Raw genomic sequence first — 22,027 nt, forward strand, 5'->3', positions numbered from 1 at the left:
TGTGAAAATGGTGCTTCTCTGACCTGGATTTATTTGCCTCATAGCACAAGCCCAATGTTTGCTTCATAGAGCAAATACAAGGTGTTTTTTTTCACATCATCTCAATATAATGATAGTAATTGGTAGGAAATATTTTTGATTCACACTATGATGAAAAAATAATCACACCGAGCAAGCCTTACCAGAACCACATTATATTTAATTAAAATTGTCATTATGTCTTTAGATACAATATTTACATCTCTGGGGTCATATGAAGTGGTCGAATAATTCAGTACATTACAACATATATACATACCAATGAGTACAATACAAATTCAGAAAGAGGCGTAAAAAAATGCTTTCTTGTCATTTTCAAGTCTGAAACCTCAGGCTTAGGGACCTGAACACTGAAGTTTTCTGATGGGGGGTTTATGCCCAGCACATCTAATGTGTTAGCACCCCCTACAGTTGGAGCACTGTGTTGTCCAGTGTTGTGCAGCGCTTTTGCATTGAGTAGGAAAATGCCCTAGTGCAAGAAAAAAAATAAAAGTTAGGGAGGATGAATAGACTGAAAAAACAGCCAAACATAGGGTAAAGGGGACTGTAAGATATGAAGCTGTTAAAATATTTTGGAAGCATAGAGGGAACAGTAGAGTCAGACAGTAGCGTCTTTATTTCATGTTGCTCTCTATCCAGTCTTTGAAGTTGGCTACACGTGTGTAAACTGTGTAGAGGTCAGGATCACACTCCCCTTGGTCATAGCCAAAGCTCACCAGTCCCATGAGTCTCCACAGCCCTTCGCTCTCCCCCTGCCGCTGCACCTGCCTAAAGCTGAGGGAGGGCTTCTGGTTGTTGCTGGCTTGGTTCTCAGAGAGGGCGGGAAGGACAAGGACTCCCCCTGTGTCAGAGGGACATATGTTAGAGGGTTCATAGTCAGGCTTGTGGCTGGCACAGAGCATATTGTCTGTGACGCTGACTGGCACGCCATTGCGAGCATACTGCCGCTCGCAGGGGACTACATCAGCAAGGTGAACAAGCCCAACCCTCGCCTTCTCATCAGGACCTAAACTTGAATCAGGCAGTGGAGACCAGCCTGTCACAAGCCCCTGCCCAGAGTCCACTTCATCTTCCTGGCTGTCTGAGAGGCAGAGCGGCAGGACCTTCTCCCCGATCCTTGCTTTGTCCAGTAACTTGACTACGGCTATGTCAGAGTCGAGAATATGTGGGTCGTAGTTTGGATGAACAGCAATGGAGGCCACCTTAAGGAGAAAGAGATGGACTTAGTGTGCAAGTTTGTTTCAAGGGTATCATTAGAAGACAAGATCTGGCATATCTTACCCTCAGGTGTTGAAGACCTTTACTTTCCCTGTGGTCGTCGCGGTACTGCTTCCCTACCACCACCTTGATCTTAGCTGCATCCAGAGGATACAACTTCCCCAGCTCTGTCACACAGTGGGCTGCAACCACCACCCTCTTTTGGTTCACCAGAGCCCCACTGCACACCAGCTGCCAGTCAGTAGCCTGATTGTGGCCGCCAGTTCCTGCTCCAACGTCCCCCTTCAGGGACCCTGCCTGTCTGTCTGCCTTGGTCACCTTGGTCCCAGCTCCGTTGGTGGAGCGGCGGTAGATGGCTGCCAGCCAAGGCCAGTGAGCCTCTGCCGGCCTCTCTGGGTCAAAGGTGGGATGCTTCCCACACACTGCCAAAGAGGAGGTGACAGGATGAGAGGACAGAGAGGGAAAGACCACAATAAAGAGAAGGGGGCGTGGAAAGTGTACAGGAAGTAATTAGACCCACACTGAGACAGTGTCAACACTGTAGTGTCTTTGATTTGTATTTCCCTTCCGAGGGCTTTTATTTTTCATGTGCACATAAGCTTGCTGTCTTTAAGAATGTGTGCCAAAATGCAAAGCAGTGGCATAGAAGGAGAAACATGTTAAATACTCAAAAGCCACACAATCTTGTGACATGAAAGAAGCCCTGATTTAAAAAATAATAATACAATCTTTATAGTAAATGGATATCTGTTTTACCTACCCTCTACAAAATGTTCAAAAAATGCACCAAGCGAGATTCAAACATCTAATTCCCTTTTGAAACTTTCCACAATATAGTGATAAGCACCCTACAAAAAAAATAATCTACCTCCAAGGCTTGTTCAAAAGTGGTGGATGTGTGCAGACCAATCTTATCAAAGGTAAACACAGCTCACAGACTCAACACCTTTTCGGTTTGGTATTAAGGCAGGATGCCCATGAAGAGCAGCTGCCCATTTAAAGTGATTAAGTCTGGAAGCGAAAGGTTCCAAGTCGACCACTCTTTGAGGATGAAGTCTCATAGCAACGTGATTATATTGATGGAGAGGTACACTGTGATTGGATGTACTCTGCAGCAAAGCTGTCCCATCTTCTGTATAATGTATGCTTTTACATATAAAGTTGTTGCTGATGATGAAGAAAGTGGAGATTGTTGTTTATGTAGTTTGTCTATTTAATTACAACCAAAAGACACACGTTGTTTACTTAGAGATGCTGATCCTTTAAACTCTCATTGCATCTGAGTAGAAAGGAGAGGACTACAGTGATGCCTAAGAGATGGGTGAAGATGCTGACAATGTATTGTTCAATGCCAACATTTAGAGGCAGTGGATATATTTTAAGAGTGCTTCTACCTATGGCTATAGTGGACTCTTAATATTACTTCATTAGATAAATGTCTCTCAGAGAGACTACATCATCATAATGTATCCACGTATCATTGCTAAAATGTGGGCGTAAACCACTGTATAAAAATGAGTTTGTTTTGTGAGGGTGTGGTGGTTATTTCAAGTGGTCAGACGACTAGTAGTCCTCTGCTGCCCTCACCTGGAGAACAGGATACATGGCGCCCACTCCATTTTCCAGTCTTCAAGCAAGTGCGGCGAGAACTGCCAGAGTGTTGGTAGAAAGGAGAGGCACATTCGTACACTACATGCGAGTAAAGGTGGTGGAAGCCCTCGGGCAACTGGGAAAGCACTGGAGGTTCTCTAGTTGGGCCGTCAGACTGGAGCAGTCGGCCCAGCCCAGAAGAGTAGAGCTTGTGCACAGGTGTCTTTCTGAGAGGAGAAGAAAAAGGCCAGGTGTATGAAGACATACCCTTAAGGTTGAGTAGATGCTTTTGGATGCAAGTACAGAAAATAAATTACAACATAATGGATTGGTAATTTATAACATAATGCATTGGTAAACAAACCTGGATTGTGCCTGAGGTGGCAGAACGCTTTGTCTAACCAGCTCTGACACTTTGGGCTCCCGGCATGCTGTAAAATAAACACATATTTCTGAGCACACACATAACACATACCATAAAGTTCCAATTTACTTTAGCTGTGATTTGAATAGAGAGACTGGAACTTGAACAGTGACTGGACCGTGGGGATTTGTAGACTGACAGGAGTACCATGTCTTTACTAGTATCACTCTCTAATATGGCATAGGCTGAGGGTTTTAAACATTGTAAGTCATTATAATTAGGGTTAAAGGAAAGGTTTAAATATTTTGGGAAATAAACGTAGCTGCCGTTTTGGCAAGAGTTAAATGAAAAGATTAGCCTTCATGTCTGCTTCAAACATGAGCCAGCTAGCTTAGCCTAGCATAAAGACAGGAAACTAGTAAACAGCAAATCTGGCTCTTTTCAAAGCAAAGAAAAAAAAAAAGAATGCCGCCAGGACCTTTTAAGCCCACTACTTAACACATTATATATTTTTTGTTTAATATGTAAAAAAATTAGAAGGGAAAAAACAAAGTATTGTGCTTTGAGCCAGACCAGCTGTTTTTCCCTTTATGTTAAGCTACTTTATGTTAAGAACTAATCTGCTGCTGAGTGTAGCAAAATTACAGTCAAGAGTGGTATCAATGTCCTCATTTAACTAAGAGATAAAGATTATTTCCAAAACTGTAGAACTTTGTTGAAAAGTAAAAAAATCCTTCAGCTGCTGTATATCCTCCAACAGAATAACCTGCTTTGTTTTTTATTCTTCGCTCTTTAATTTATGAGGAATGTAGAGCCACAGAAACTTTGACCATTTTCTTTATTTTGGCAAGAGCTGAAGAGCATCCAGACCAAAATCCATTAAGAACTTATTCACACTCCAGACTTTATGGATTATTGTACTGCAAAAAACTTTTGCCTATTAGCATATAACATTAGCATTTGTTTAGCATTTTATTACCCTTTACTACTGGCCTTAGGGCTATATCTACGAGTCTGATGGCCTGATATAAAGTGAGAACACCTCATTAATTACTTACTCATTTTCTAACAAAGTCTGCTGTACTGAATATTGTACAAGTTATTATACAATATACATATTTGTACTTGTTTGTACTACCTTTATATGGTAGGCTATTCACCTCACTAGGAGGTGGCATGTAGGCTACATTCCTACAGAAATGTCATCAGTAGAAAAACAGTGACCAAATAGATGACAGTACCTCTGACACAGAGGGGTTGTTTGCCACTCCAGGTACCATTTGGCTGGCAGGTACGACGGGCGTTTCCACTGATAGCATATGAGTGGTTACAGAAGAACTCCACTGTTTCAGGCTCCAGTCCAGGCACCAGTTGGTAGTAGCCATGGTAGAGGCGAGAGAGAGGTGGGCAGCTATTCCCTGCGGGGGGGGCAGACAGTAGGTGAAGGTGAAGATCAACAAAGAACGGATGATATTCATTTAGATTTTTTTTTCAATGACTCTTTCTTACCGGTGAAGCTTTGGTTGTCCTCTTTCTCCTTTTCTTTCTCTTTGCCCTCCCTCTCCCTCTCCAACTCCTCCTTTGTTTTCTCAGCAGAATCCCTCTCTGTCTGGTCCTCTTTAATTGTAGGTTTTTCCTTTGTTTTCCCATTTTCCTCACTTCCCGCTCTGTACATGGTGTACTGTGTAATGTTGACTCTAGTGGGAATGATTTTCTTCCCCGGTTCTGGAGAACCTATGGTATTATTTTCCTTCTGTGTGTCCTTTGTATCACGTATAACAGTGTTGTTCTTTGTCATTTCAAGTTCAAATATCTCCACTGTGTTGTCTCCCTCAGCTATGATGACCGTTCTCATCTTGGTATCATTAGGGCCGACCTTGTCCGGATCTCTTTTTCCATTCACCTGCTCCTCTTTTCTTTCCTTCTCTTCTTGTCCTTTGTCTTTAATCACAACTATTTCTGTGATATCTGTCTTTTCTGTCTCCAAGTTTGTGTCTGGGCTGCCTTCTTTTGTCTCAGGTGGCTTCCCAACCTCAGGTTCTTTGTTTTCCACTGTATTCAGGCTGTTGTCTGGGCCTTCACTATCCACTTTATCTTTGCTGCTTCCAGTGGGTTTCTCTGACCAAGTATTTATTTCCACTAGCTCCCCTTCATTCCCACCCTCAGATACAGTTTTCCCTGGAATGGTACCAGTGTATTTATCTTCTCTGTCGACTGCTGTTGTATTGTCGTGCCCAGTGTTTATATCTCCCCCTCCAGCGCTTTCTTTTTCACCATTTATGTTGTCTTGACCTTTCTCTTTAGTTTTGTTAATATATACGTCACCATCTGTTTTGTTGCCTTTTTCTGTCTTTTTTCCTTTGTTTCTGTCGTTTTCATCTTCAGTGAGTGTATTATTTACTGTGGATATAGAACATAAGGAAAGATTATTACTTTATTGTCAGCAGGCAGCTGATTCCAAATCTCTTTTATTTTCTTTTATTGGCTTGTCATGCTGAATGGCTCTAGGCACTGACTCATTTGCTGACGACCTTATAAAAGACAGTGAAATAAACTACAGGCACTTTGCAATATTTGAACTTACATAACCATTCTAATCACTGTTATTTACGACACTTTGTCTGACCTTGGGTGCAAACAGGAGGAGTCCCACTCCAGGTGTCGTTAGGCAGGCAGGCTCTCTGGGAGCTCCCACTTAGTTCATAGGGCTGGTAGCACAGGTACTGTAGAGCAATGAGGACATCATTGGGTCCATAAACCAAGAAGTGGTCCCCATTTGTTGGCTTGGGTGGTAGAGCACAGACTATTTCCACTGGCACTGGAGGCAGGAAAGGAAAATCAGGCTTTTAGTGGCTGCAAATCTTCCTTTTTCCGCAATCTGCTCCACCTCTAGGGCAGTATGCATGGCATACAGAGTAAGCAAATGACACACATATGACTTTCCCAGATCTTAAATTTGAAATATATGGCAGAAGTAATATATATTCAGGTCATTATCTTACCACACTCTGGGGCAGGCGCACTCCAGGTGCCATCACTCAGGCAGATGGCAGTGTGGAAACCCCGCAGCTCAAAGCCAGGGTCACAACGGAAAGTGATGCGTGCGCCCGAGTGATGAAACAAACCCTCTGTGGATCCATGGGTGGGCACTGGAGGCCTGCGGCATCCAACCACTGAGTGGAAATACAGACATGCTCATTTTATTCATAAACATAATTTGTCATATTTTCCTTTTTTTTTAATTGAAAGCCAGATCTTCCAAATAAAGGCAAATAGGGAATTTAGGAAGCATCTCAAGCATTCCATAAAACATCAGTTTATTGAGCCTCCCTCCTATAAAAGACCTCACAAATAGACCTTCAGTGAGTTCATTGCCTTCAGGTGTTTGCAGGTCAGACAGGTTGCCCACAAACCAAAACCTCAGCTCACAAACTCTTAATTTACAAATGCTCAGAGCTTTAAAAGCATATCCTGCTACCTTAGAGGCTCATTAATGAGTAATTTCACCCATTGTGATGAAGATCACAACAAGACTTATACCCATGGCTTGTAAATGGGGCAGGAATAGATGCAATAAAATAGCTTTAGTCAAACTGTTTCATTTTCCAGTGTTGTAAAAGTGGATTTTATGGAGTTGGGTAGTAGAGATTGTTATTGTGGTGATGGAATACTGGGTGTAACTCTGACTATCTACTGAAAAAGAAAGAATCCATGTCACAAATGGGGAAAACATTGTGTTTTACTTTGGCATTTTTTTGTTCTACATTTTCTTTTATGGATATAGTATAAATGTCTATCTTAAAGGCAAACTACTACATATGTGCACATAAATGTTGTGTTTCAGAATCGCGCCACCCAACACTAAGTTAGCAAAAACCCAAACACACATATCAACACTGAGGTTCTTCAGTCCGATGTGTGCAATGAAACCTCAAGTGAGGTCATTTTATTTGGGGTCGATCCATAAAAGGCTCTGTCCGCGGTTTGATAGTTCCAAACCAAGGAACCCTCCCTATCATCTGGCACGGATGTTTTGCCTAATGGTATTTTCAATCTTAAGTCCCTTTAGTTATGGAGTATAGTCTTTACCAACGAATAGTGGGACAGTGAACTGTAGTTGACTTCCTTTGAATATGTTTTTTAAATCAATTAAGTATTCTGGGGTGCTGTGGGCATCTTTGTTTTGTGCATAAATGATCCATCTTCATTGTCAAATTTTGTCCACAGGCATTATGGGATCATTGGGCTGTAATGCTAACACACTATGCATAATGACTCATTCTGTAAGTAAATCATCATTCCTTTTGTTAATGCCTTGGTAACTATGTTAAACACTGCACTCGAAAACAGATTACACTCAAGAATAGATTAAACTGAACCAGAGAGAGAAAGGAAAACAAATGATTTCGTGAGTTTCTAAGATTATGTGTCAAGACTCTCAAACAGAATGAGTTTTATCTGAGGCTTACAACAGTTGACAGTTTGATTATTGGAGGCATAAAATACAGCTGATGTTCTTCATGTGTCTCCAGGCAGAAATGTAGACTACATTTCCCTTACAAAATGACTGACATTAACTTTATTCCAGCTCTTATCCATTAAAATTAACAGCTGAGGATTCCTCATGGGAATACAGATGAATGCACACTATGTGGAATGAAACTCCTGCCTGTTTTATGGGTGTCTCCTCCTATGGAAAAGCTGGTTCGTGTTATAGTAGAGGAAATGTTTCTCCATTCGTTTTATAGACTTGTATTTAGCCCTGAAAATGACATAAGAGAAAAGTGACTGGGGTTCAGGGGGTCTGTTTTGTGGGATCCTAAGGGAGGGGTATTGGATATAAAAACAAAAGTTAGGGTCCAGACACCCATAAATACCTTGTAGGCCAACCACACCCTGATTGAGCAGTACCCAACATGACAGAGTTGAGTACCTCTGCTGGTATGTTGTAGCACAGATTTATGGTGGCAGAGTGCAGAAACCAAAAGGTTGCTGACCTAACCACCTAACAGTATTGTTTCTCTTCTCCTCATTCTTGGTTCATCATATATTGTGTTGGTGCATTTTCCCCTTCAATTTTTATTAGTTTCTTTGCCACATACCGTATCTATCTGTCAACAAAAGTATAACTTAATGCATTAGTTGGTTCAATGGTCATTTGGATTTGCAGCCCAACTGTTAAACTGCTGACTGACCAAAGCTATAGCTGGGACTGCACGGATGGGGAAAGCAGCTGGCCTGAAACTAGTCCAAACAAGATTTCTCTCCCATGTGACAGTGAATCACCGCCTGCCTCTTAGCAGCAACAACAACAAAAAGAAAATAGTTTTCCATAAATTCATTGTAACTTGGTGTGTCCGATTTCAGATGAAAATTACGAAAATAACATTGAAATTTCGAAAGTAAGACACTCGACATTCGACACTGCAGGGATGGGAAATTCAAGTCATGGCTATTCTTCCCTGTTGTTAGAACTTGCAGGCATTTTTCTTTCCCAACTTCCATCTTTCCCTCAAAACATTTTTATTTTTTTTACCACGGTAGTAGGGTTACACAAACTCACCATTTTCACACCTCTTGCCTGTGTAGCCAGCCAGACAGCCACAGTGGTAAGTGTATGAACTTTCCAGGATACAAGTCCCATCATGTAGGCAAGGAGAAGAGCTGCAAGCTGTAAATATACAAATGTCTGACATTAGGGTACAAGAAGAAATGTTGTACTCATTTGCAGTGGGATGATAAAATATGAATGTCAAAAGGAATTGCTGCCCACCTCAAGCTACATCAAGGGATTCATATTCAAAGCTGGTACCATTTAAATGTCATCTTTACTTTCCATTTCTACACAGAAAGCCTCTGTTTACTTTTACTAGATCTGGCTTAGCTGCTGGTAACTTATGAGTCTATGCATGTTGGGGACCTTGAGAATGAGCACATTTCTGGAAAGTAATGGCATTTTGGTCAGCACAGGCTGTCTCTGGCTGTAAGCAGGCTCAACATCCTGACGAAGGCTTTTGCTGAAACTTGTAGGTATCAGTCACGCACTATTAAAGGCTTTTTTTAATTATTCACTGGATTGTGAGTTCCTTGGAAACTTCTTTCTTGTTTGCATTTGTTGTGGCCCATTCCTTCAAAGATCCCCTTTGTTCATAAACCTGACTTTACAAATGACTTTTTTATTTATTGTCTATGAAGCAAGGATTGACTGTTGGGCGCTCTTGTTGGATTAGGACTTGGTTTTGGGTGTTGGGTTAAAATGACCCTTTTGATATGTGGTATTTGACCTACCTGAGCTCTCCTGGAAAGTGGCAAAGAATCCATCAAAATTCTTGTAACCATCAGACACAAAGAGTATGTGCAGACTGTGACCGGAGCTGTGAACTGTGGCCGGTCGGTTGTTCCCACAGAATCGAGCAATAACACGCGAGTTAATGCTGTCACCATCTCGGACCTCCACGAAGTCGTAACGACAAGATTGGTGAAACTCCAGACTCATCATCATGAACCTGTTAGTAAGAGGATGAGGATACAAAAATACACGTTACAAAAAATGTTATAAACTAAACTAGCCATCATTGGAAATTATTTTTAGTCTTTTTCAACCGACACATTTTATGAATAAGATGGTGACATAAAGCAAACTGACTGGTGTTATAGTTTCTGGTGTGTGTCTGCTATATATGTGTTACTCCGGATAATGGGAGCACCTTTATTCCCTGGTATCATGGAACCAACGCTTTAAAATCTTCAGCCAGGCAACCACTAATGAACAGTCATATCAATAACAGCTACCAAATGCAATAAAGGTGATTTGCTCCACTATTGCGAAGCTTACTGTTATTAATGGTGTGTGAATTGAGTCTCATTTTAACCAGGTACCACAGCAGTTGTTTTTTTAATGTAATATATATAAGTGGGAGTTAAGTTGTTCTCGGCAGTAAATATGAAAGGAAAAGGGTAAACTGAGATCTTGATTAAAACAGGTATAGGCATGTAAAACCACATTATAACCGTACACATACCTTCACATTAAATCACACTAACTTGGACCAACATTATATGAACTAAGATTAAATATTTGCAATAAAGCATAATAATTATTGACACTTGGCAGCAACATCAATAAAACATTATCAGATGCCTATCATTAGTTGTGGCTTTGGCAGGTTTTAGAGACGTCTCAGGAATTTTTCCATCTTATATTTAACAGATTGTTTATCTTATAGCATTAATTATGTGCCTATTTAACAGTTTTACGTGCACATATAAATGTCACTACGTTATTGTAATTGGCAATAATAAGGCTACTGCTGATAGAAAAAACAGTACATTTCAAGTCTAATTTAGCATCTTGCATGGTATATCAGCAGATGTTGAACATCTATAAAACTTATTCATGAATGCCGAAAAACATGTTTACTTCACAACATTATTTCCAAAACAAGTAATGTGACTGGTGATTATTGGTATTGTGTGAATGTTTCCAAAACACTCTTTGTGTGCTTACACAGTCAGGACATCCAGAAGGAGTGGCTTTAGGGCCTCATTTAATGTGAATTTAAGTGAGTATAATAGCTGTTAGGAGACATTTACATATACTTTTAATTCATGAGCGGTTTGATTCAGTTGTGACATTGAGTCAGAGTGTGACATTGAAAGGACTACCAGCTAGATTAGGAAAAAACACAAAGAAGTCCCCTTTCCCCTTTCCTGTGATTTCAGATGTAATCTCCTTGGCCTAATATTGGAACCGACATGAATGACTGATGAACTTTATACAATGCACTGGCGTGTTCCCAAATCCTCTAAAATGACCCTTTATCAGAGACCCTTAGGTCAGGGAAGCTTAGACTAATAAGATCTAAAGTAATGCTAAATGTTAGCCTGCAGCTGCTCCCAACAGGAATGCCAGCTGTAATTTAGATATGTTTCCTGTGATGGGGGTGTACTCTGAGCCAGGGTAGTTAAAGAAATACAGGAAAACCCTTATTCCCAAGTCACTCAGGCACAAACATAGAATTTTTCCATTAGTCTATCTGTAAGCACAGCAGTTTTGTTTCATTTAGGGGTTTTGTTTATGTCACAAAGGATTGAGTATATGGCATATAAGTATTAGTCATCTCTATATTAATGTTGGTTTGACATGTAATGCAAAGTTTATATAGCGGAAAAATGTACTCTAAATGTCTGATAACCGCACGCTCAGCCTGAATCTAACTGAATGAAGCTTTTGTTCCACTAAAACCCTGCAAAAATGTTGGCCTGTAAAAACCTGAATGCGTAATGGAGAGATTGACAGAAATAGAAAGTTAGCGCAGGATTGAAAAGCAATAACTTTCCTTAAAAAAAGCAGGTATTGTGGTTTCCAAATTTTGCTCTAGACTTGCCATCCCTCCAGGACATACATCTTGCAGAAACTGAACGGAGTGGAAATTCAATTTAAGCAGATCAGCCATTAATAACTATTTCAGATGGTCAATGAAGATCCCTACAAGTAAGGCTTTAATGCCAAATGAAACTGGGGCAATTTAAACTATATTGAAACAAAAGTTTGCAATATTCTTCAGCTTCCCAAGGGCACATACATATTTATTTGTAACCTGAGGTCATTATATCCATGTCAACAATTTTTTGTTTACTGTATTCTTCATATGTAATTAGTTCCAATGAAAACCGTTGACATTGAAGTATTCAATTATTCACCATAATGTTGAATCTGTTAATGTAATTCTTTTGCCAAGGACCACCTATTTGATCCAGACTGAAATATCTCAACAACTCTCAGATTGCCATGAACTTTTTTATATGCTGTGTTCCCCAATTTGAATTTGTTCATGTCCTGTATGGTTTATGATAACATCTTGTGACATTCCCATCAGCCTCAGCTATTTAGTGCTAATATTAGCATGCTAACACTATGTTTGTGAACATGGTAAACATCATGTTTTCCTAACATCAGCATGTTAGCATGCTAAATATAGCATAAAGCACAGCACTGTTAGCATGGCTGTAGATACTAAGTCTTAACCTGTGGTTTTACCCTTAAAGCTTTTTGATAGGCGAAAACAACTTTTATCAGTGAATATTATCACTAACCCTCCTGATGTTACCTAACTGATGAGATCTGATGACACAGGCAGGTAAATGAGGACCAGAGAACTATAACTATAGAAGCAGAGGCAGCATGGTCTCACCTGAGCTCTATAGTAAAGGGACGGTCCACCTGGATGGTCCACTCACATCGAGCATTGTTGGGGTAGCTCTCGAGCACCAAGTGGCCCTGCCGTTTACGGATCACTCCCCCACACTCTGAAAATCACATGGGAAAGAATTCAATTTTGGAAAGTTGGTGCTCTTTAAATTTCTGTGGCTGTTAAATACAGCTTAATTATATTTTTGAGGGACTACATTCAGCTGCTTTGGTTACCATTCAAACCAAAAGCAGTTACATTTGAGTTTCCAAAGCCACTGTAAAAGCCCAGTGTACTCAACCAAACAAAGAAACATAAACACAATACGCACAGGGGCAACAAGGCGTTCAGCGGCCTATCCAGGTTCTGCTTTTAATTAAAAAAAGAAACTCATGTTGTTCCCATGAGTTTCTAAGCAGAATATTTGCATATTGAGAAAGCTGTAGTCAGTGTCCAAATGTTATATATTAAACTGTTTTATGGGATTCCCAATTGTTGACTCTAACTTGTCATTCAGCTCCTTGGAAAACCCTCCTGGGCATATGGCAGCGTTCCAAGCTGGCATAGTTGTCCCGGATGAGCATAAATCATCAGGGAAGGAAAGAATAAATGTACATGGTATTCATTTCACGTATATAAATAAATAAATGATAGCAAAGCCCTGTAGGATCCGCTAATTGGGAGAATAAAGAGACTTACTCATGCAATCTCCTCCTGACCAGCCAGGCCGACACTCAGCGCAGTATTTTCCGGTAATGAAGAAGTCATCCCTGGGGCCCCATGTCCCATTGTTACACCGCTTACAGTTCTCAAATATACTGCAACCTGAAAGAAAGAGAGTCCCAAACAAAATTACAGTAAAGTAATTAAAGAGTCAGGCTGATTGGCCAGAATACAAAAGATGCAAACAATTTCAATTAGTGCCTCCTTATATAAAAATGTGGATCAAAACCCCTAAAGAGATTGCTCCATCCATGAGGGGTTGAAGAGCAACATCTGACCTGAGTAAAGGTATACATTTCCATAAAAAATGCCTGAAAATGTATACTGGGCTTGTAAAATGGGATTTACAGGTATCCATTAAATTCCGAACAGCTCATGTTCCGAAACATGAGTACATTCAAACTGTGAAGAAAATATGACATACTTCTACAGGTGGATGGCATGTAGGAAAATAAAATAAGGAATGCAAGAGTTTCTATGCGAGAGCTACAGCACGTGTGTTAACAACTCAAAGTGATTATACTCTCACGTATATACACACACCTATATTTCTTACACAGACAATGATGCGCTCATCTATGAGTACAAACACACATATTTTTACACCCATTTCATTTACAAATCAAAGTTCAAAGTGTGATCATTCACTCCTGCACTCATTCAAGAGGATTCTGCCAGAAAGTCTAGAGAAGGAGCCAATGTGAAGTTAGCCTGTAAACAAATGAGATCAGCCACAGACACTTTCGGGCTTTCTGTCATACTGTAATGCTACAGTGCAAACAGCTGTGCAGTTAACAGACATCACTTTGTCTTGCACAATATTCACTGCTGATATTAGAGAAAGACCAGATCAGCAGATGTAGGCTTTACAAGGAGAAGGCCAACTTTTTATTCTGTTCGAGGTAAACAAGTTTGCAACGTGTCATAAAATTGAGCCATCAGTCTAATACGAATATTTGCAAGGGTTTTACCTGGATGGATGATGCAGGGGTCGCACTCATTGATGGCGTTGCGGCAGCAGGGCACTGCATAACCCACCTTTGTCCCCTGTATGGGGCATTTACAGCGTATCACATCATACTCACAGCAGCCTCTGCACATAACATTCCACTCTGGGCCCGGGCAGTGGTTGTACAAATACCTGTAATCTAAAGAAGACAATACGTCAGGGTCAGCAACTCAAACTAGCGAGCAGGGAACAAATGTTCATGCAAGCATCATATACATGTGCTGACAAAGAGAGGAAGATGAGGCAAACATGGAGAAATTATGATAAATCTAATTATTGCCCTTTGAGCAGACATGGTTATGGTCAGCAGAAGACCGAGCAGCAGTGGAAGGATTCTGGTGAGTAACTGTGTTTGTGTGAGCTGCTGCTCTACACTGACTGCAGTGGTTATTTCCACTGTCATATGGTTGCAAGCTCAAAGGGGACGGCAAGTCTCTCAGTAGTTTACCTCCTGTGCGTGTTCTCATACTACATGACATCAGACAGCATGCCACAAGGGTAAAGTAGAAAATAGAATCAAATCAATAATCAGCAACTGTTCCTCTGAGTAAAGTTCTACCCAATAAATGGAATTTTTAATTGGACTGGAAACCAGTGAGTCAAGGAACTTCCAGCCTGAGCGGTTATGTAATACAGGATTTAAAAGCTGACACAGACAAGTGGAAAATTCTCTTGTGGCAGATGTGGACAGAGAACTAACAGAAGCTGCACTCTAAACTTGGCAAAACGTTGGTGCAGCATTTTGAACGTACCCTCCTCTGTACCCTGCAATCATAATAACTTCTCTGATCCCAACCCTCCAACCATTTACTCTTCCCTGACACTCCCCCATCTAATAACACACTGGCATGCTGGTACACTGTTTTTATTTGTAATGCCATAGAGGCACACTAGAGCTATTTGTTCTGTATAAGACTTTTGTTAAACCAAGAATATAAAACACAGACACACCAGAGCAAACACCAGAAACGATTAATCTCTTAGTGATAGTTTGCAGACGGTCAGCTGGAGAGGAGACGCTGGATGTCTTGGAATGCTTTGAGTCGTCCCTGCTGCCCTTCCACATTAATGATATCATAAATTGTATCTCAGTCCAACTAGAATCTGGCTCATTCACCTCAGCTGTTTCTCCTAGCAGACACAGTGATGGGCGACTAAACGCAGTGACATTAATCATATCAAGAGCAGGCTGTGCAATGCCACCAGTTCAACTTTAATGTGAGTTTCTTTTAAGGACAGAGTTTGTGCTTTATAAAGCCAATGCAGTCTTTAGCTATTTTATGAATCCTGTCCTAGCGTAGGTCATTTATGTCTTGATAACTTGGGCTCAGATGGACTTGAAAAAACCTTGAAGCTTAAATGTTCAATAAGCCAGTGACAACATGGGGTATCTTTGTGGCATGGCATGCAATAGATCTTATGACTATAATTTAATGTCATTCAAATGTTTTTGGACCATAAACTTACAACCCCTAAGCTTTTTCTTTTTTTATCAAAGCTGAAGTTCTTTTTTTTTAACTGGGTTTGCTTCACTGAGAAACAAAAGGAGAAGCTCATAGTTTCTGTCAACAATGTTATTTTTGTGGATGTGTGCAAGAACCACAAACATCCATGGAATGGGCATGGCCTGAATGTTTAGAGAGATGTCTGTTGAGACAAGAAAAGCACAAATATGACATTAATATGAAATCTTTACCAAAATCTTACTTATTACTTTCCTCAATATATTTAGCTAAAAACACATACAAAAGTCTAGCCCATGCTTTCTCTGCTAGATTAGCATTGCAGTCCTATAACGTTTTGTCTCACGGTCTGCAGTTAAGATCAAAATCAATGCAGCAGAACCAGAGATATCATCATTTTGAATCCACACATTCTTTTTCCTTGTCAAAAACTGCTGCCTTCATTACCTACAATGCAATTTGACTGCCAACGACTCAGTCAGAAATTCAGGTGTGTTCTGCCAGGAGCAACTCATTCCAATAGCCTCAAGAGGAGATGAGGATCGGGCTACAGAGGTCTGGTAAACTCACTTCTACTTAACTCCACCAGATTGTTTTTTTTTTCATTTCTAAACTTGTAAAAACTTGTAATTTGCCTCAAGAAACATCCCTTGATGCAATTTATTAGATTTCACCCAAAAAGGAAAACAAAACAAAACTTAAATTGAAGCTGCTAATAAGTTGATTACAGTAGCTTGACTTTGTTCAGTGGAGTCCAGGAGTCCATCCAAACTCTGGTCTGCTTTCACTCACAATAAAATGCAGTTGGAATCAACAACCTTCTCAACAACTTTGTCTAATTCCAATATGACCCAAATTACATAAAACAGAGGTTGGGATTTGTCAAAGAGAGGATGGACTTGAGCCAATATCTTTTGGCCAATTTTATTATTTAGTCTTTAAACCACTACCTTGCAATAAACAACAGTGCTGGACGAAAACACTGTTTAAAAGGGTGTGATGTCTGCCACATGGGGATTGAGAGGTGTTGACACCATGTCCTCCCCTTGTGGGACAGCTTTGCTGCTTCCCTGCTTAGGTTTGTAAAGGATGCTGGCCCGAGAGAGTGTGAAAGCTGATTTATAGGACATGAACTTGAAAGGGTCAAAAAACTTTATGAGCTGGTCTGGTAATGTCATTACATGGATCACTGCTGTGTGTCTTGTCTTGAGATAGAGAAATTACTTCCTGTGGTGATAACTGCCCTCAGTGCACTTCTTTGGAAGACCCTGATTTACAGCAGAATAGAACCAATCTTTATGTATTAACTTGGGTCAGTTAATCATCTTCTTTCTTGGACAAAAAAGCATGCATTTATGATAGGATTGGTTTCCAGTTTTCCTCAAGCTGTTTTCTTAATGCTCCTGAGGTAAATAAACACAGGCGGCAGTGCTTTTGTGTTTAAACTGGATTCAGTTTGCTGACCTCCATCTCTGTTGATAAGGCAGTTATGTTTTTCTCTGAAGCATGACTCCGAGGTTACTCCCCCAGTGCTGGACGTAAGCTGGAATGCATCTACTTTTCTGGAAGGCTATCCCCTCTCCTTAATATGTGTTTACTGATTTACAACAATGAAGATAATTCTTTCATAACTGTGCTTTGGCTTGCGCCACGGCTATTTTAATTTATTGACTTCGGCGTTAGGCTTACTGCCTTGTAAAAACACATCTGCGAGGCTTCCAGGTCAACACCTGTGGGTAACTGCAGACTGGACAGTAACAATTTCATATGGGTGTTTTACAGCAAGGATGGTCTGAACAGCTGTGGAGGTGCACGTGTACAGGAGTAAGCCTACAAGTGAGTGGGAGTTTGTGCATGCATGAGCTGGCCTTCTATAAGCCTAACAAAAGCACTATCATTTATTTTGAAATTGTTTTTGGACCAATGTATGTGTGAAAAAAATGGCATGGACATGCAAATGACACTCCATTCATCATTATGTTCCCCATACCTGTAATTTAACCCAAGACTGTTATTGTGCTGTGTGCCCTTGGCTAATGTGTATTTAATCACAAACTTGAAGTGATGACAGGGGTCAGAAAGGTACTGTAATGAGTAAGAAATTCATACTAATACAAAGTTTGCTTCCTTATTGTGCCTCATAGCTCTCTAGCACCCTTTCCATCCGCCCTGTCAGATATGTCTTTTGGTATATGTAATTAAGTCTTAATATTTCCCCAGCACACACATAACTAGTATTTTATGTAGAGAGAGGGCACTGGCACCAAGCCAAAAACAATTTAACAGCGGATTACAAAAGTTTTTTCCCCCCCCTCATTCCTGAAGCTAAGCATTCAGATTTGTGTGTGTGTTGTTTGGCTTTCATGTTCTTATGTAAGTGGGATCTGCTTTTTTTTCCATTCCAGATGTTAAGCTCTTCAACATGTCAAGAAGGCAGAGAAATGAAAATAGAAATAGCACGGACATCATAACAGACACCCTGTTGCGTAGTGGAGACCTCTGTGTGAGTGTCACAAAGCACTCCCACCCAATCAGAAGCTCTACAGACCCAGGTTGTTTGCCGGCATGTGTCAGCTGCACACCTTTGATGTGGCTCCAGCAACTGACGTCATTATTACTCGGGGCAGACTAGATGTGGTCGCGTCTGAATTTACTGCCCTGCTGGCCCCGCTAGCCAGTGTAGAGCCACAGCAAAACCAGACTTCTGCCAAGATCAAACTTTAAAATGACCATGTTATTGTTCTGTTTTGAATATAATTTTTTCTTACATTAATAATGTATTCTGTCTAAATATAAAGGTCACAGATAACTCACACATAAATGTTCAACCCCTGGAAAGCCAGCACTATTGATAACCGGATACACTCAAAATGTGCTGCAGGTGCTGAATTCACCTTACACATGACTCATAAGCCTGCATCAGCTTTGGAACTGTGCCAGCATTTTCTGGAAGCAACTTCCTCTGTACTAAATAAAACCCAAGGTCAGTATATTCTGTTCTTTTGCATCAGCATCGACGTCAGAATCCAGTTTACATTAACATCCGAGTGCTGCGCCCAGAGTCTCAAATAACTTGAGTTCTAATTTGATATAAAATGTTTTCAGAAATACAGCTTGGCAGAGTATCTCTGTGGCATTTAAACCAGTTGTTGTCTGGTTTGTCATATCTTTGCTCACTTCTCGGGAGCTGCATCTTATCAGTCTTGTCTCACACCCACATCATAGCTAAGCTATTTTCAACTCTAAACAAAGCTGAGGAGCAAATGTGGAGCCAATTTTAGAGATTCCCCTAGAGAAGACGGGTTCAACATGTTTATCAAACACAGCACAATGCTGTGGCTGTGTCACCTACATTGGACATGTAGTATCTCTTTTCTGCAGGTTTTTATAAGTTTTATAAGTTATAAAGCAGTCCAACATTTTGGGAAATATGCCTATTGGCTTTCTTGGTAAGAGTAAGATAAGAGTGGTATCAATCTTCTCATCTAAGTCATAACAAGAAAGCGACAAGTCATATTTTCCAAAAACACTGAACCACGGCTTTAAAGTTTGATTCCTCCAAATTCTGAAAAAATATATATTTTCTCTCAAGTGGCATCTAGCAATGCAGACAGTGTCAGTTTTATTTGACCATGCTGCTTTGCATAATCCTCCCCACAACATTAAGTCATACTTGTTTCTTGCCATAAATAAGTGGGAACTCATGAAAGAAAAAGTTTCCTGTGAAGAAATGACAGGTAACAGTATATGTCCACTGAATAAATAGTTTCCTTCTGAAAAAATAGTGCTTATTTTATGCTGATGTAGAACGGAAAAACAGTTGTTTTTACAGCAGCTGTGAGTGCTTGTGCTGCGCATGAATGTGCGAGTGTATAATTCCTTTTGCCTACTGCCCACAGCAGCTGTCTGGTATTTTGAGGTTGGAGTGATTTTTCTATCATGGAACGGGGAATCTCCCAGGGTAGCTCTGTGGGCATTGTGTATCTGAATGTAGCCTGATCCCCAGTGGTCATCCTGGAGATTTGCTTTAAATAAACTTTCCTTCGCTAGGAAACCACAAACCCAATGAAATATCCCTTTCACTCTATTATCCACTATGGTGATGGTATGAATATCTGGTAGTCGGAGATTTGCACTTTTCCTCTGAGCATTCAGCTCCTCAACTTGGAATGAACTCTTGAGTCTGATATGACACATGTTTTTCCAAATGCTCAGTCAGAGGTCGATGTTTTGATTACTGTAACTATAGCCTGTGCCAGGATTTAACTTTCTTCAATGTAATATGCTTTTTACATGTGCTAGCCTTGGCCTTTGTTTCCTACAACACACTACCCAGTAGCTCTGACAACTTCCCAGTGGACTTTAGCTAAACACAATCTAAGGAAATGTGTCAGAAGAACAGGACATCTCAGGATTCAGGTGGGTGGATTATCCGAAACAGGAAGCCTTACATAGATCAAAAATGCCTCCAAAAAATGCACAATACACAAACACAGGAGTACACACACACACACACACACACACACACACACACACACACACACACACACACACACACACACACACACACACACACACACACACACACACACACACTTAAACAAAAACATGTCCACAAAGTCAGGATTTGTATGTAAACACCACTGCTCTACTTTAAGAAAAAGAAACTATTTTCGATTGCTCAATAGAAAAACATCTATCATCAGCTGGTGATGCACGATCATCAACCAAGCAGTGAGGAGAGTGACTCAGCTGACAACAACAAAAGTGGGCAAATGTCCCAGAGAGAGAACTATCTGAGTCAATGCAGCTTAACGCAGCTTAACCACATTCACCAACATTACAAATTGAAGAACATCTTACTGCCTGGTTACCGCGGGGCGAGCAATCAAACAAAGGTCTTAAAACGTGACTCATGTCTTCCTACAGCAGTTCAAGTGGTCACCCAGGGTAAACAGGCAGAGAGAAATCTCAGTCTCATGGAGAGCACCCTTTAGCGTTAAAAGAGAAGCTCTCACACAAAGGGGAACGCGTGCCAAGATTCGACACTCCTATTAGCACTTTAACCGCCTCGATTGACCTCAAGGAATGTGTGGCCGCATCCAACTGGTGCTTCTTTTATTTTAGAGCAGAAAAAAAAATAAAAAATCTCACTTTAATTTCACACAGAGAACAATTTCAATGAGTAGAAAGGAAGATCCCAAAGCCCCTTTTAATAGGACAATAAACAAAACCCTCGCAGGACAATCCCTCACTCTGTATTTCAGAACATTAGTTGTTGAGTCAAAGATTGCACAAACATTGTCAGTGCTGTTTTTCTTTTCAGCGTCTGCACATCACTGGGTCTTCTTTTACAAGCCTTGCTGAGCTCTGTTGTGCTCTTAAAGGATAGAAGGGAAGAGGGGATGGAGGGAGTTGCTGATGCCGGCTTTTTTGAGAACAAAGAACATAAACCAAGAGGCCGTGCCAAACACAGAGACAGGGAGAGGGGAGAAAAAGAGCAGGAGTGAAAGCTGAAGTCTTTGCCAGTCTCTTACCGTAGGGCCAGGCTGTCCCTTGACGTAAGGAGATGAAGAGAGAGATGAAGAGGAACCAGCCCTCCTTCCATGAGATAAAGGTGGGGGTCCAGGGGATTGTGTGGGTGCTCCTGTGGGTTTGCCCCAGCTGCAGTCCCCGTCCCGCAGACAGCATGCTGCAGTCTGGAACTCTGTTTACTTTCTGAACTCAGCTGACATCACCTTCTCTTGGCCCTCCAGTCCTTCCCTCCCCCTCCCTCCATTTCTCCTCTCTCTCTCTCTCTCTCTCTCTTTCTCTCTTTCGCTTTCTCTCCCGATTCTTTTTCTCTCTCTCTCACTTCTCTTTGGCTTCAGGTTACAGTCCAGCCTCGCAAGGAGTTCCACTTGTAGGTCTCCCAAAAACTCCCCTCGCTCCGCTCAGAGGATGGCGTCACTGCTCTTGAATGAATGCAGGCTCCAGCGTTTTATGCTTAACTCATTATGGTTTCACACAAACACACACACACACACGCACGCACGCACACACACACACACACACACACACACACACACACACACACACACACACACACACACACACATTGATGTGAAGCACAGAGCAACCACTTTATGTTCTGTGCCTGCCACACTGACAAGACCAATGATGTGGTGATAGCATTTGTCTCTGCTTCACTGCTTATGTGTTCATGTCTAACAAATATTTGAGGTCAGTGCGAATTATGTTCACACTTTCTAAGCTTGAAAACCACAGCTGTTTGTGGTCTCGGGATGCTATGTGTGTTCAACAAATAACATTTGGTAGGTTATAATTGTAAGTTATGAGGGATAGTATATATTTTTTTGCAAAATACTTTTATTAGTTTTTTTGCCAATAGTCAGGTGGGATGATTGATACCACTCTCTATGTACACTGA

At 40.9% G+C, this 22,027-nt stretch overlaps 1 protein-coding gene across 2 annotated transcripts; it reads right to left on the minus strand.

Moving 5' to 3' along the window:
* Positions 1 to 187: 187 nt before the first annotated feature.
* pamr1b (peptidase domain containing associated with muscle regeneration 1b) lies at positions 188 to 21,297 on the minus strand. 2 transcript variants are annotated; one of them, XM_054619971.1, is made up of 14 exons: positions 21,135 to 21,297; positions 14,097 to 14,266; positions 13,102 to 13,227; positions 12,406 to 12,520; positions 9,500 to 9,717; positions 8,775 to 8,882; positions 6,214 to 6,384; positions 5,838 to 6,029; positions 4,721 to 5,611; positions 4,453 to 4,629; positions 3,212 to 3,278; positions 2,845 to 3,074; positions 1,321 to 1,679; positions 188 to 1,241 (listed from the first exon to the last, which is right to left on the minus strand). In XM_054619971.1, the coding sequence occupies exons 1-14, from the start codon at positions 21,203 to 21,205 to the stop codon at positions 654 to 656; spliced, it is 3,483 nt and encodes a 1,160-aa protein (XP_054475946.1). In that variant the 5' UTR covers positions 21,206 to 21,297; the 3' UTR covers positions 188 to 653. The 2 variants fall into 2 exon arrangements, with proteins under 2 accessions (XP_054475946.1, XP_054475945.1); XM_054619970.1 differs by having other exon boundaries at positions 14,097 to 14,273.
* Between the last annotated feature and the right edge of the window lie 730 nt (positions 21,298 to 22,027).

The sequence above is a fragment of the Anoplopoma fimbria genome, chromosome 19 (genome assembly GCF_027596085.1).
Source record: "Anoplopoma fimbria isolate UVic2021 breed Golden Eagle Sablefish chromosome 19, Afim_UVic_2022, whole genome shotgun sequence".
NCBI lineage: Eukaryota > Metazoa > Chordata > Actinopteri > Perciformes > Anoplopomatidae > Anoplopoma > Anoplopoma fimbria.